Below are 17,061 nucleotides of genomic sequence, written 5' to 3'. Positions count from 1 at the left end.
ATCTACTAATATACTAAAATAGATCTAGATCTATTTTGAGTATGACCATTCTGGCATTCAATTACTGAATTAGATCTATCTAGAATTTATACTAGACTAGATCAGTAGATGACTAGATCTATAAATAATCTATATTCATATATATTGTCTATATTAACTATAGATCTACTATTATATAGATCTAGATCTAGTATAGTTATTTAGATCTACTTATACTTATACTATCATGGGTTATAGATCTAGTTATAGAATTATACTAACTATACTGAGTATACTGTCTATACTTAATACTGACTTTACTATAGTCTATACTTACTTTACTTACTATTACTAATCTATATCTAGATCTAACTTTAGTATATTAGTATATAATTTACTACTATATAATACTATATAGAATCTATATTATACTAATTATAGATAGATTAGATCTATGACTATTACTATTAGATCTAGAATACTAGATCTAGATGTAGACTCTATAATGATCTAGATTAATCTAGATCTAGATTTTTAGATGTGTAGTCTAGATGTAGATGTAGTGCTAGTCGATTCTAGATCTAGATCTAGATTTAGATCTATGATTATGATCTAGATCTAGATCTAGTAATATTGAATTATATTGTAATATATTACCGTTAAATTACCGATCTAGTCTAGATCTAATAGTCTAATTTATAGCATGAAATGAATCATTTATTTTCTAATTGAATGCTTTAAATTTTAAATGATTATAATGGATCTAGCTTGCCTGAGTGTACCGGTACATGGTGTGAGATGAGTGTCACTGTGTGGTCTTTAATGAATGAATGAATGAATGAATGCTAGAAACTAAAAATAGAGCCACGCAATACTCGAGAAGCCTGCACAATGAGAAAATAGTCGATTTTGCCAAAAAATATCGATTTTTTGTTTTTCTTATATTCCTTTAGAAAAATGTATTTACTACTATTTAGTATGCAAATTTTGAATAAAACTTTTAACTATCTAATATTTTATTACTATAATTTGACTTTTAATGAGAGGGGTACAAGCGAAAAAAAGTTCTGGTTTAAATCCCTACTTTTTAAAGTATTATAGAGTATGGAAACCGTATTGTAATCAACTTGATCTTGGTATCGATTTGAAGCTTTTTTAGTGCTGAACATGCATGTGACCTTAGTTTTCTAAGCTATAAATAAATTTCACAACTATGCCGTAGTAAATGTGACCAACGTTTTGAGTTTTATAGGTTCTTTATAAGAACATCAAAAACACAGGACAAATTCTTCTCAGTTGCGAACTTAACCTCTAGACCATCCGAATGTCCAAAAAAAAAATTCTTCTGGTCTAGAGTCACTTCGCTCGTATGCAAATTACCACCCCAGTGGTCAAAGGTCACTTGCCCAAGCTAGCACTTTATTTTCGTAGCAATTAAACTTGGTCCCTGGTGCTGCTAGTGAATGAAAGAAATAAACTCATGACTAAGAGGATCCAGAACTAAATTCAATATCTTGATGCAGACAAATGTAGATCTATTAGCAACTGAGGAGAATTTGTCCTGTGTTTTTTGATGTTCTTATAAAGTTTCAAAACACAATGATTTTACATGATGTCACTAGCGGATCCAGAACTTTGGAGTGGGGGGGGCGAATTTTTTTCAAACCCTAACCCTAACTCCCAGTAAACCCTAACCCTATGCATAAACGTGCGTACAGCGCGCGCGCACACACACACACACACACACAAACACACACACACACACACATATATATATATATATATATATATATCATTTCTCAACCTTCGGCGAAAAACAAAACAACTGGGGCAGAGCTATAATTTAAGGCCCCGACGACAAAAGTGTTTTCTTGCTTTTTTCACTGTAGAAACGTATTCTCCTGACAAGTACAGCTCATTATTCATTAATGGAGTTCGGGGCGAAGCCCTGACGCAAAAAAGATTTTCTTGCATTCTTCACTGCATAAACGCATTCTCCTGACATCTACAGCTCATTTTCACCAATGGACTTCGGGGCGAAGCCCCGACGCCAAAAGCGCTTTCTTGCATTCTTCACTGCATAAACGCATTCTCCTGACATCTACAGCTCATTATTCATCAATGGAGTTCGGGGCGAAGCCCCGACGCCAAAAGCGTTTTTTTTTTTGCATTCTTCACTGCAGAAACGCATTCTCCTGACATCTACAGCTCATTATTCATTAATGGACTTCGGGGCGAAGCCCCGACGCAAAAAAGGTTTTCTTGCATTCTTCACTGCAGAAACGCATTCTCCTGACATCTACAGCTCATTATTCATACTATTAAAAAAGGACCTTGAAAAATATTCTAATATAAATTTATAGGCCCATAATACATTGCAAAGAAAACTGATTTGTTCCTTGAAAAGATAGGATACCCCACATATTTAGCTTTTTGCTTTGAGGATCGCCGCCGAAAAAAAAAATTATTCGATAAATAGTATTTAAGAAAATTGAAGTGTAAATTGTGAGTTATAGTCCCAAATTTATTTAACTAGAAAAATATCAGATTGAGTAAAGGTTGGGAAAAGGCGACTATGACAATACTATTTGAGTTTAGAACTCATCTCAATCATGACTTTTATACTGAAAAATTTCGTTTGAATGCAAAGTCTTTCTTAAAATAATTATGATAAATTCATGTGAAATTATATAAATAAACTCTGTCTGGAAATGGGAGGGGCGGTAGAGTGAAAATGATTAATCTTAGCTTCTTTAATAATTTCTGCTAAATATTGCATTTGGCATTAAAGAATAGCCGGGGTGGGGCGACTCGATATAAGAATTTAATTTATAGTGTATATAAATTATATTAGTGACAGATTTTTTTTTTTTATTTTGTAATTTCTTAACTATAATACAAAAAGAAAAAGTATTGATTTTTCCGATGGGGGAAATGCGATTGCATGTATCGCCCCTCCCAACTGGTACAACCATCTTTCATTTAAATTTACTAATGATAAAATTTGAGATTAGAGTATGGTACGACATAATAAACAATTGGTCACATATCAATACGTAGTTTATATTATATAGATATTCAACTAATTTTGTTCACAAACTATGATTCTCCACAAAAATAGGACCGCCCCCCCCCCAGCACTCAGAGGGCTAGAGTGGGGAGGGCAGTACATGCAATCGCCCCCCCCCCTCCCTCACCCCACCGAATCGGCTAATATACCAGAAAGGGAGCGACATAATATAAAATGTATATATTAATTCAACTAATTTTGTTCACAAACTATGATTTCTCCATAAAAACGGACCGCCCCCCCCCAACTCAAAGGGTTTAGGTGGGAAGGGCAGTAGAGGTATTCGCCCCCCCCCCCACACCAATCGGCAAACAGGGAACGACATAAAGATCGTTTAAAATATCAATAATAAGTTTTAATAATATAGATATTTAATTGATTTTGTTGGCAAGCTGTGATTTCTACAAACAAATTGGACCGCCCCCCCCACTCGAAAGTGTAGGGGGGGGGGGAGGCGGGATTGATACCATCGCCCCCTCCTGACCCCACCAAATCGGTCAACATACTAGAGGGGGGGGCGAAATAATCTAAAAATAGGTTGAAATATAAATAATTTGTATATATTTTTAACATAAGTAATAAATTCGTATACAAATTGTGTGAATCCTATACTAAAGTTCGTCCGCCTCCCCCCCCCCCGGGGGGGGATCGGCCGAGTGGGGGGGGGGCGATCGCCCCTACCGCCCCCCCCCGGATCCGCCAGTGCATGATGTAGACTTATAGTATACTACTTCTAGTAGGCCTATCAACTCTCAAGTCGTCTTATTGAATCTCTGTGTAGGAGTGTAGGGATGTGAAATAAAAAAAAATCAATTTTTCGTTAGTGCATCGTTAAAATACTTTGAAAGAACTTTCCAATGGTGTATAAATTATGACCTTAAGTTGAACAGTTAGAAAGTTATGATTTTTTTTTCTGGCGTTTTGACCTAGCATTGGTTGACATGGAGCATGTAAGATGAGAGCGTCTTGAGCGAGCGAGACACACCCCCCCCCCCGCTCAAAAAGCTAAAAAATTGGAATTGAATTTCGTAGAGGATAAATCTACGTATTAAATAAGAAATTTAATTGTAGACCTAGTATTCGTAGTAAATTTCTGTGCTACCCATAGTCCTCTAAACCTATTAAGAAAATCTGAAATCTACTCAGTCAATTGCCTTATACTATACTACTAATGTGGTCAGACTGGCCATCAAGTAAAGGTATCTAAAAGATTTGATTTTATAATATAAGAATGGCTGCCTAGTGCCTAGTCGCTCTGGATGTCATTTCCATGGTCCCAGGATATAGAGAAACGTACCCGATACATCCCATATTGTCCTGTGGGATGTTTGGACTATAATATGATGTAATAGTCTTAAAATCTAATGGAATATCTGTAACATGTAAAAAAAACAACAAAATTGTAGTATTAAAGAATGGCTGCCTGAGTGTGTGGTATGCGCTCTGGATTGCCAACTCAATGGCTTCGGGTTCGAACTCTGACGACTGCTATATCCCCTGTCATTTGAGGGATATTTAGGCTATGATATAAAAATCTTCTTTTCTAAAGAAACATTTTAACATGTAAAACAAGCAAATTATTGCAGTACTAAAAGTATGTGCTCCATAATGTTGTCTCGATGGCCACGGTTTCAAACCCTGCCCACTTCCATCCTCTGCCGTCCTGAGAGAGGTTTCGACTAAGACATAATAATCTTCATTTCTATAAGAATAGTCCGAAACTAACATATTAAACAAGGAAAGGTATTTATTTGTGAAAACTCAAGAATATGGCTTTATGTGGAAAAAGAAATACCTAAAAATTGATGCAAAAGAAGCACCTGAGAGACTTTCGGGATGGTGCAACTTATGAATATAACTATTTAAATTGTTGAATTTGAGTTCTTTTCTACTTAAATTATCTTAATCTTTAATAAAATATCACTATTGATCTGATTTATTGTGTTTATTAAATAAAAAATTCATTGGCAAAACTTTAAATGCATTTTTCTCCATATTATCATTTTTTCTGATTGTCAATAATCATTTCTAAAAATCTCAACAACCAAAAGAGCTAACAAGCTAATTTTTGGTGTGCAGTTGAGGAATACAATAATACAGACCCTAGGCTAAAAAGAATTGTATTGTGAATGATATATAGTTTCTGAAAAAATAAATGATTATTTTGTAAAAATAAAAAAAAAAAGACACTAAAATTGGGTCATGTTTTTTAAAAATCACAAAAAATAAAATAAACATATTTAGTTTATCAAAACCAGCCTAGGGTCTATAAAAATGTTTGCACTTTTCAAAAATGTATTTAAAATCAATATTGGCCATATAGTTTTTTCGATTTTAAGAGATTTATGAAGGCTGTTTTTTCAAGATGGCGGCCGTTTCCATGGCAACCACTTAAGTTTTTTCAAGCAAATTAATTTTTTTGTAATGTCAAACTCATTATAACTACAAATAAAGTTATTTTACCTTTATGCTAATAAATAAAAAAAAATGATTTTTCTATGTGCAGCCCCTTAAAATAGTACATGTTAGGTGTGTGCGACACATAAATAGGACAATCACATTTCTCAGTTATATAGATCTATTCTAACGAATTTATGTAACAATGTTTCTGAAAAACACAAATTTGAAGGTTAATTTGATTAAATAATGAAATGAATAAACTATATTTTGTATGTTCATGTTTTAAATTAAAAAACCTATCTTTCCGAAGAGTAGATCTAGCCTTCGCGAGAGGTTCTTGGTGGAGACATGATAATTATTAAATAGTAATATTACATCCTAGCACAGATGTACTTGAATGGCATCAGCATGTACTGCAACAAAGAAACTTCACCTAAAAATATATATTAAAAAATCCCAAATTTAAAGTTAACTGTGCCCCCTTTTCTTTTTCCATTTTCTGTCTTCCATTGAGAGCGTTGGTGTCTTAACTCTCCATATTGATTGGGGCCTCTTCTCTATAGATAATTTTTATTAATCATTATAGACTTGAGGAGGCAAGGTGGCTGAGGGGTAACGCATTTGGCTTGTGAACTAAGGGATCTCGAGTTCAAATCCTGGGGCTTTTAATTTTGGGATCTTTAGGACGTCTCTGAGTCCAACCAGCTCTAATGAGTAAAACTGACAATATTTGGAGAAAAGTAAAGTCAGTGGTTCATTGTGCAGGCCACAATATGACACCATTGTTAACCATGGGTAACAGAAACAGATGACCTTTACATCATCTTCCTCATAGATTAATATAAGGTCTGAGAAGTGAGCTTTAATTTTTTTTATATAGACCATCTATGGTAATTATTAAATGTATCAACACATTTTGTTTTGTTTTTCATGTGTAGGATGCTCCTTCAGAATCGAAGATGATTAAATTACTTCCTAGCCCAAATCTCATGCAGGACTAGGGGCTGCGGGTTTGAACTTGGCATCATGAAGATCAGAGGACAATCAGGCAGCCATCCAGATACGCCAAACATCCAAATTTATATGTACAAAGATAAATGTTTAAACACAATAATTAAAGTTCATTTTATTTTAATGATCAGAAATGTATAGATAAACATAACTATTGCACACAAAAAAAGTGAATCAGATTATAGACATATACACTACTTGAAATTCTACATCTAGGTTTAAAAAAAAAATGTCTGACTAGAATTTGTGAAGTCATTTTAACAGCAAAAATATTTAAATTAAGCATATTTAAATTGTTCCTTTTCATCATTTTTTTCAACATTAACATTTTAATCGATAATTGTTCACATATAACTTTAATCAAGTCAAAGCAAACTTTATAAATTCAATTAATCATACAATATATTATCAGTGTTCATCCATCTATGATACAGTTTGCTCAGGCAAGGCAGGAGATGCACAGGACTGGTTTAAGTCCTGGTCAATTTTTTAATGTCTTCAACATCTGTATGTCCTGTACCAGAGGTTTGTTGATGTGATTCCTCATAAACAGGAACACACAGAGAGCACCTATCAGGAGGCCTAGGAACAAAGTACCAAAAGCAATGCCCACTCGTGGTCCTGGTGTAGAGATAGAAGAGGAAAGAACAAAAAAAAAAGACCATAATATATTAGATTCTTGTACACAATAAAACCCTATAGTAATACCAGTATAGCAAGCAGACTTACATATGCACAGCAATGAATAGTTATATATTGTTATTTTATTTTATTCCTTAAATTGGTAGATCCAGTAGTTTTTTGTTTTTTATTGTGTTCTTCCTCTATATAGTACTACATATTTTTTTTTACAACATTGCATTACATTATAACATGCAAAAAATAAAAACTAAGTATTTTTCTACAACACAATTAATTATAAGCTTAAATTATGACTTATCCTATATTATGTAGGCCTATATGGTAAATAGGTCTAATACTTTTTTTTCCCACTTGCAATCAATATCATAATGTTGTTTTTTTGGTGATTATAGTAATTAATAAATTTAATTATCATAGTGCACACATTTTAAGTGCAAAATTATACATATGGAAATACAATATATCACATTGTATTACATGATATGATTATGCAAAATATTTGTAATAGGTAAAGGGCATTTAACTAGTATTTCTTAGTCATGTCATGCTCCTTTAAATCCAACAGAATTTGCTTATTTTGATGTTTTCTGAAATAAAGCACTACGCACAAGGCACCAACAATCAGGCCTAGGAAGAGTGTGCCAAAAGCAATTCCTACTCTGGCTCCTAATAGAGAAAAAGAAAAATAACAAGGTGCCTAAAGACGCCTGGATTTGGGAAATTGGTAGATGAGAGATTCGTAACATGGTTGTATGACTGAACATTTACATTTGAAGTAAAAAGATGATTAAAGTAGATTGAAGAGTGGAAAAGTGTGATTTTAAAAGGAAGGTAAAAAAAAAGAACTTATAACCTGGTCACTAAAAAAACAAAACAAAACCTAGAAATAAGAATTAATAAGATTATGACATTTTTAGTCCTTAGGTTATGTCCTTCTATAGTCAGATAATGTTTATCAGGCTTTGGTTTTGTTGTTCTTTTCTGTGACAATTTATCTTATTTTCCCTTTGCAACCTCTTGTGCGACTGAAGAGGTCAATCCTTGATTCACAACTGCAGACACAGTTGCAATTGAGAACTAAAAAACATTGAGCTACAAAATAATCCAGATATTGTGTAAGGATTTAAGCTGGTAGTGAGATATACTTCCTACTGGTAATTCGGACTAAAATTTTTGTTCTCTTGAAGTTGAAGCAATAATGTTCACCTTACATCAATGCAATTCTTTTCTCATGTGGATCAGGGAAAAATTAGAATGTAAAAAAACAAAAATGGCTGGGCAAATAATTTTAAAACTTTATTGTTGTATGAGTTAATGTTTGCGTGTGTGAAAAATCTGCTTATTAATGAACATAAAGCTCACATGATTAATTTTAGTTCAGGAAAATTTGAAATTACTGAATAAGTTTAAATAAGAAACATTTATTTTTATCTTGAATATAAAGAAGTTAATTCTTATCTGAACACTGACCTGTGTCTGAGGAGTCAGCATCAGAAGAAGAACATAGTCCATTATCTGTAGAAAGTAATTCGAAATAATAATGCAAGCCTAATTAGTTTGAAAATATTTGGTACCAAAATAAAAATAATTAATTTATTTAAATAAAAATTAGAGACAGTATTATGACAAGATATTCAAAATTACATTAACTTATTTTACAAATGAAACTTTGTGCTTAAAGGTTAGAAGAGCTTAGTAAACTACCTGTTACAGAGGATGGGGATGTACTACTAGGGGCGGCACTGCTACTTGAACTGGTGGTTGTCGTAGTTGTAGTAGTTGTGGTTGTACTTAATGTGGATGAGATACTTGATCCTGATGCACTTCTGGTCGTTGATACACTTGAGGCAGCTGAAACTATTTGACAAAATGTATTATCCAATGATCAGAGTACATCTTGTGTTATCATAAAAAGACAGCTATAAAATTTAAAAAACATGCTTTTGAGGTGGCTGAAAATTCAAGAGAACATGTATTATTATAAAATAAATATAAGCTTTTATATACAGGGGTAGCGCTACTTTTTGCTCAGAGCGCAAAGGCCCAATCTCATTTGGTGACCAGTGGGTGAGGGGGGTATCTAGGAGAAGGTTTTTCCATGCTGCCTTTAGGCGCTCAGTAAACGCAACTCTGCGCGAGTCGTGTGTCAAACCTCGAGCCCCCTTCATAGATAGCCAAGACAAGCCAAGTTCAAATATACTTAGTCTCTAGACAATGCCTCCCACAAGATAATACAAGATGACAAAAAATGGATTCTTTTGAGTCAGCTGATACTATAGGAATTAACATGAATTTGTCAGGGCTATCATATTTGGTGGAGATGTATAAAGTTTAGTGCTATCATGATTCCCATATCAGCCAAGAGTCTAATAACAACATTGGTTTGTTTGTCATTAGATATTTTCAATGATGCAGAATTGCAACAGCAGATATTTCAAATGTGTGTCTGCAAAGAAGATTACAAATATTCACGCATATAACCTGTGGGCTATACAAGTTTTACAAATGAATGGCATCTATGTGGAGTACCGTATAAAAAAAGTGCAGGGTTTACAAAACTCATTTTAATCATCAACATCTCATTAAAGAAACTATGAACATAGCTGTGGTTCTTTTATGCCTCCTATTGCTTGCTTTGTGGTTATAAAATGTATATTGGAAAGCTTTATAAACATCTCATTAGAAGCTTCAAGAAAACAAATAGTACCACTGTAGCAGAGAATCTTTTAATGTATTCACCAGTAATCAATTGTAATAGCTTAATGGCAGGTCAGGCACATGCAGGGTGTAGGCTACAAGAGGGCAGGTTGTACAATTTGTTTTTACTTATTTTGTAATTTGAGCAGAGTATAAACATACGTAGGTTATATATTTTCTTTGTTTTGATGAAAAACAGCAGAGGACAAAAATATAATAATTTAACCAAGGATTTAACAGCACAAAAAAAGTTTCAGTTTTATAAAAGCTAGGAGCAGTGCCTGCAGTTTGGTAGGTGTGTTGGGTCCATACTGCTATAAAAGATAAAAAAACAAACAATCTAGTTCAAGTTAAAAAAAATAGAAGGCTATAAATGATATAAAATTACTATTGCTAAATCAAAGAAAAATAATAATTGCCCATAGTCAGAAGTAAACGCTTACCTGATGATCCACTGACAGTGGTGCTGGCAGCAATCAAAGGGTTTGCCCCTGCAAATAGAAACTAGTTTCTTTCAGAAAGTATAGAAGCTACAATAGTTGTTGTGTTGCGATGTAAGCCACACTTTACTTTGTAATACAAGGTGTATGACTGATTTACTTCAACAATACAGCTGACATACTGAGCATACTTCTAATAATTAACTAGTAGACCAGCCCGTGACTTAATCTTTTAGTATAAAACAAATAAGCAAAGTGTTGCGCTAAATACTCAGAATGTGCCAAACTGTTTCATTAAGTTTGTAAGACACTGCTTTAACCAGTCAATTGATCATTATTCCACCACAAAATTATCTATTATTTAAAGAAGCATTAAAATAGCTATAGTGGATTGCATTAGGTTTATATCCTTAACCAGAAGATTGACAGTCTAATAAACTTGATCTTACAAAGAGTCAATAGTAGACTTGATTTTAAAATGTCAAAATTAGACGATTTTTTTACAAAGAATCAATAGAAGACCTGATCTCAATAAGAGTCAACAGTAGACTTGATCTCACCAAGAGTGAATAGAGGACTTGAAGTTACAAACTTGATGTTACAATGAGTTATTAGATGACAATATTATTTAATGGTTAAACCTACGTGTGTAAAGTGAGCACTGAAGGTTGTCCACTACAACAATGTTCTTGGATACGGTGAGATCAGATGTGGTCATCGAGCATTGTTTGTCTCCCCTCTCCACGCTGCACAGGGTGAAAGTGGCACATCCTGGCAGTCCAGTTCCACTAGAGCACAGGTCAGCACACTCTGCTGCACTGGAGACCTTAGCAACACTATCAAATTGTATCTGCAATGTCTTGTGATCCCGGAGAATATAGTCATAAAGATGGTTTCCTACAAAAATGTATGAAATATTTCATTTTTTTTTTTAAAAGCCAAAATTTGAGTTTGGCGTTCATGCAAATAGTTGCCTAACATTTGATAAATACCATATTACAGATATGTTAAAAAAACAGTTTAAACAGTTTTCAACTTAAGAGACACATATCTTACGAGAGTAATGACTGCAGGAAAATGCTTGTAATGGACCAGAGCTAGCAGTGAACTTGTGCAGCTTTCTCAGAATACAGCTGCCATCTGTGCAATAGTCAAAGGACTCGCACCTAAAATCTGGGTTGGATGAACAGCTCTTGGCACACATCTCATCGCTGGTGACCCCTTGTATGATCTTGTCGCCTGTCAGGGTGAACTCTTGCAGGTCATACTTTTTATACTCGTCAGTGTATAAGCCTGTAACGATTGGTTGAGTGATGTCAGATACTATTTTTAATGGACTACTTAAAAGGAACATCGTACTATGTATTTATGAGTCATAGTTTAAAAATTAAAAATGGCAAATAGATTTTGTACCCTGCTTTTACCACTGTGTTACCTGAACATACTCAAAATTTATTTTCCAACAACAATGATTGATGAAAAAAGGACAAATTCAGGAGTTAAATCTTTTAATAAACCAAAGCAGTTTAAATTTGTTCAAAGAGTGTTTAAAAAACAAAAAGTTTTTTTAGAAGCCTCGTGTTTAGAAAAAATCTAAAAAGGAGGATAATAAATGCTTGGAAGGCTGGCAGGGGAAAAGAAGTTATTCTTCATAAAATTTAGTAATTGTGCTGGTGACCTGATACCATAGTTAATTCATGAAGTTTCTAAAATTAAAACCAAAGAGTGTTAATTTTTTTTATGATAGCTTTGTTTTCTTTTGGGCTTTGATGCCCAAGCTACGATGTGTGAGCCATATCTGAGATGGAGAAATCTGGCACATAAAAATTACAGTCACAGTGCAAAATGAAGCAACAATTTTATTTTGGGGTGATGCAAACCAAAGTTTATCTTAGGGGAAATAAACACCAAGTACTATCATTTATCTGAAAATCACAGGGTTTATCCCCCTTTCTGCTATATAAAAAATTAATTAATTAATTAATAAATGATCTAATAATTGGTTAATGTTTGGATTAATTCATGTATTGAACTGACTATAAATAATTATTCTTAAGGGGACTAAATCTGTATACCGTTATATATATATCCACATCGCTCATTAAGTAGCATCGATTCCCCTTATTTCAAAATCAAACAAAATAATTAATCACCGACTAACTGTTTAATTTTTTAATTAATTCATGTCTTGTTTGTTAGGTTCAATGAATAATTGTGCAAAGTTTTGACTTGATCTGAGAATGGGAAATTGAAAAAAAAAAAGGTTCAAACTTTTTACCAGACCGACAGACAGACATGTACAGGAAATTTACCATACAGAGTGAGTTGATAAAAGCTTTGTAAAAATGAGATTATTGTATCCACTACATTTTATAACCTAGTCATTCATGTTAATCACAAACTTAAAAGCTATTAAGTAATTGGTTTTGTTTCAAAGTTTCTGTTTCATACTCCTATGTAAAAAAAACCCAGTAAAGTTCCTCTTTCAGACCATGTGGTCCATAGGGCAGATGATGTAAAGGTCATCTGATTCTATGGCCTACGGTTAATGAGGGTGTCATGTGGCCAGCACAACGACCAACAGCCTTTACTTTTCCCCAATTAATGTCAGATACCCATTAGAGCTGAGTAGACTCAGAGAGGCGCCCGAAGATCCCAAAATTAAAAATCCCAGTCTTTACCAGGATTCGAACCCCAGTTCATGCTCAGCCACCGCGCCTCCCATACTCTTAAGTTATGAGCCCACATTTAGCACTAAACTCAAGTCTGTTCAGTGCAAAGTACAAGTTAATGTTCATACATTTTGATTGCAATAAAAATTGTAACCAGAATGTAATAAAAAAACATGCTGACAAAACTTACGAGAATAAACTGTTGTATCAAATGACCGGTTGAGCACTGAAGAGCCATTACCAAATTCATCAGGATGAATAGAAGACAGACGACAAAACCCAGTAGTAAATTTGTAGTCAAATGTTTCACAAGAAAATGTGTTTTCCTAAAAATAAATATTTCAAGACATTTAAAGAACAATCAAATCTCAGAAAAGGGCTTCTACACTTTGCTAATCATTATATAAGTACATAATACATAATGCTCATAAAAATATTTTTTTTTGTAAATTATTTGTGTCAAGTTTTAGTCTTTAAAATTGTACCATACATAACATTTAATTTTGAGACATCTTTCTCAGAATTAAGTCTTTTTGTACTATAGTTAGTATGTGTGTAAAGTTAGGTTAAAATTTGATGAGAATGGTTAAAAGTGATGCCTAACCCTTTTTTAGCCAAAGGGCCATATACTTTTTGATGGAGCATATAGGTTTAGTTTAATCGGGAATTTGACGAGACTATAAATAGACTATTTTAGACGGAACTAGGGAATTATGGAATATAAACAAGATAAGGAATGATGGGATAATTTGACAGTTAGTAACGACTCACTCTTTAATAATAATAATAATACTAATAATAATAATCTTTATTATCCGTAAGGAAATTTGTCTTACAATTTGTGCATTACACCAAACAAAAAAACATTATAACTATAAGAAACCAAAGTGTACATTCACACCAGACTCACTCATAATTTACATGTGACAAAGTTTATACCAGATTGTTCTTATTTAATGATTTGATTGCCAGGGGAACAAAAGAGTGTTTGTGTCTGTTTGTCTTTGCTATCGGTGTCTTGTATCTCTTTTGTGATGGTAAAATCACAAAATCCTGACACAAAGGGTGATTCTTTATTTCGAGGATCTTGTTAGCTTTTTTATAGATGTTTGTCTCAAACAACTGCCCAAATGGGGCTTGTTTTTTGCCAATGATTTTGCCAGCAGCATTTAGGATTCTATGAAGTTTATTTTTATTTTTAATGCTCAGATTGCCATACCAGGCAGTGATATTGAAACTTAAAATATTGCAGATGTGAGCGTGATAAAACATAGCCAAGGCCTTTTCACTAACATTAAACGAGGACAGTTTTCTTAGTAATCGTAATCTTTGCTGCCCTTTTTTGCTGATATAATCAGTATTTGCAGTAAAATTTAGTTTATTGTCTAGGACAGTACCAAGGTATTTAAAGGTTTGCACAATTTCAATAGTCTCTCCAGCTATGCATATGCAAGACATCAACTTAGTAGTACTGTTGACATATGGACTGTGCCCCTTCACATTATGGATTAAACTATATTTTCATGTTGAACAAGAGTTATCAAGTATTTCTGTACTCGAATATATGTTGGGTGAATGAACCGCAATCCAGACTGTGAGTGATTTGATCTAATAGTTGTATCAAGTATCTACATTTATTACTAAAACACCAAACAATTGTAAACATCCTCAACTCCCCAAGCAATATATTTTACTTAATCAAATACCATGATAAAAATAATAAAAATGTCAAACCATTTTTTAAACGAAATAAAATACAAAGAAAAATAAGAAGCTCAGAGTGTTTCCATTTGAAGTTGAATAGTACCCTGGTATCAAAAAAAACTTGTTCATTTTTTAATGTTAAAGAACAACTTTTCTGATCTCTGATCAATCTAACTATGCACAACGTCAAATAAAAATAAACAACAAACGCACTTGAAGGCTAATTGTTGCAATTCAAGTACAACAAAAGTTGTTTGTATCTTATCTTATAAAGTACAGATTTTACTTAAAATCCTACGCATCTGCAGGAAGACAAAATACAATTTATTATTATAATAAAAATTATTAAAAGTAGAGTTAATTAATAATGATATTAGATATCAGTTGATATGTGCCAGAGCTAAGCTTAGTTGGATTTAGGCCTACAATGATGTATGTAGGGCCTACAATGATGTAAATATAAAAAAGCACTTTTTATCAATAAAAAAAAAGTAATAAATTAATGTACATGACGCTTAGGACGTAATCATCTCATTTTTTGAAGTAACGTCTGTATTAAATAAGATAAGATAAGAATTTACTATCACTATAGAATTCAGTGTTGATTAGCAAACTCTTTTACTGAATTAATTTTGAATTTCAGGATCTTTAGGTTGCCGCTGAGTTCACACAACTCTAATGGGCACTTGACTTTAGTGTAGAAAAATAAAGGCTATTGGTCGTTGTGCTGGCCATGTGACACCCTGCTTGTTAACCAGAAGGCCTTAACATAATTTGCCGTATAGATAGCAAGGTCTGAAAGGGGAACTTTAACTGTGAGTCTTTATTAAATAAACTAATGGAACACACATGCAGGTACAGTCAATATATTATAGATTTAAATAGATACCTTGAGGCAAAAAGCTGCACAATCTGTCACACTGACCATGCTATGTGTCACATTGACCACACTGTCCACAAGACTGGCCCGAGGGTTGACCACAAATCTCCTTAAAAAGCTACCTAGAAGTAGAATACAAAATCAAGCAAGTTAACAGTATAGAGAAACTTACACTGGCTCTGCAATATAATATTACATTTATTTTAACTTATTTATGTAATATAGAGAAACAAATCTTTCTTAAAATTTATATAAGGTGTTGTTTTTTTTTAAAGTCCAAAGATGAAGGATGGATGTAGACCAGGGGTTCTCAACCTGTGGGTTGCGACCCCCTTGTGAGTCGATTGACTATTTGCCAGGGGTCACCTAAGACCATCGAAGAAATGGATTGTTTTTGCCCATTCTTCTATTGCTGTGTGTGTGTGTGCAGGGGTTGCGGCAGAGTGGAGGATAGCAAAAAGGGTCATCGAGACTAAAAGAACCGCTGATGTAGAAAAATATTCATGCAGTCTTAAGATACCGGAATATAAGGCCTAATTAAACTTTGATACTAAAAATTGCAATTAATCTATAGAGCATCATAAGCTAATTACATTAATTATTTCCTTATTCTTTTCAGCAATATATGCAGTTCCTTCAAGTTACAATTTTACACCATCAATGAGAAAAAAGAATCCTGGACTCTGCATTCGTCATAACAATCTAAAATGCCATGGAGAGAGTCGTGACCAAACCCACGACCCTACTATATCTGAGTGAAATTTTTCAACAAAGATGTCTTAGTTAAGTTGGAAATATTTTAGAAGACAACCCCCACCACTGCTTCATAACTGCATAACTATGTCAAGCCGCCCCCAGCTCCGAATTGTGTGAGATTGTATCAGCACTACTCTTTAACGGTTTAACCAGATGAAAAAGACTAAAAGGCCTAATAATAGGTGTCCTGTGCACTATGTCCTTCAATGAACTGTGCGTCTTGTGTCTGTTCTCTCTTTAAGGGAATTCTGTTGCTGTTGGTTTACTAGAAATAAGTGATTGTGATCACAAAATAGTTCCAATAAGGATCTATAAAGCAGTCTTAGTCTTACTCTTAAGTAAAGGCTATACTTACCAGGCGTGCCTTTGGGATCTGTTGGTAACAGTAGATCGTTTCTTATATCTGTGGCAACATAAGTCCTGTTCATGTTCTGGAACAGACATTTAAAAATTGAACTGTTGATATAACAACATTCCACAGAATGATATAAAGCTAACACAGCTGAACCCCCATCTGTGGTAGGCCTACAATCAGAGTCCGCGCAAGGCAAAGACTCTTAAATGACATCATAAAAATATGAATTTTTATGTCTATTATCTTTTAGGTCTCATAGCCTACGTTATACAACAAGAGGGCCTCGCAAATTATAATTCGCCCACATAAAATGTAGGTCTTGCGCCGCCAATGCTTACAATAACATTTCTTGGGTAACGAGCACACAACGTTACCAATTGTAAAGTAATAATAAATTTAGAACATAAGTCGGAGGCTATGATACAAAACGTCTTTAAACCCATTTCTTAAAGGAC

The 17,061-nt window shown here is 33.6% G+C and overlaps 1 protein-coding gene across 2 annotated transcripts in view; it reads right to left on the bottom strand.

Annotated features, from left to right (window-relative positions):
- Positions 1-6,563: 6,563 nt before the first annotated feature.
- The window catches only part of LOC106058780 (uncharacterized), a 57,988-nt gene continuing 47,490 nt past the window's right edge, over positions 6,564-17,061 (bottom strand). Inside the window, exons 27-35 of one of the 2 annotated variants that reach the window (XM_056029397.1) lie at positions 16,607-16,682; positions 15,505-15,617; positions 13,102-13,237; positions 11,296-11,532; positions 10,885-11,136; positions 10,243-10,290; positions 8,807-8,959; positions 8,573-8,617; positions 6,564-7,081 (exon numbers count right to left, since the gene is read on the bottom strand). In XM_056029397.1, coding sequence (XP_055885372.1) covers positions 6,942-7,081; positions 8,573-8,617; positions 8,807-8,959; positions 10,243-10,290; positions 10,885-11,136; positions 11,296-11,532; positions 13,102-13,237; positions 15,505-15,617; positions 16,607-16,682 — 1,200 coding nt within the window. In that variant the 3' untranslated portion in view covers positions 6,564-6,941. Of the gene's footprint in view, positions 7,082-7,488; positions 7,769-8,572; positions 8,618-8,806; positions 8,960-10,242; positions 10,291-10,884; positions 11,137-11,295; positions 11,533-13,101; positions 13,238-15,504; positions 15,618-16,606; positions 16,683-17,061 lie in introns of those variants that run through there. The other variant, XM_056029396.1, reaches the window with a different exon arrangement.

Source organism: Biomphalaria glabrata, chromosome 5, assembly GCF_947242115.1.
Source record: "Biomphalaria glabrata chromosome 5, xgBioGlab47.1, whole genome shotgun sequence".
NCBI lineage: Eukaryota > Metazoa > Mollusca > Gastropoda > Planorbidae > Biomphalaria > Biomphalaria glabrata.
Note: the sequence above shows the minus strand (reverse complement) of the source record. Positions and strands in the feature narration are given on the sequence as shown.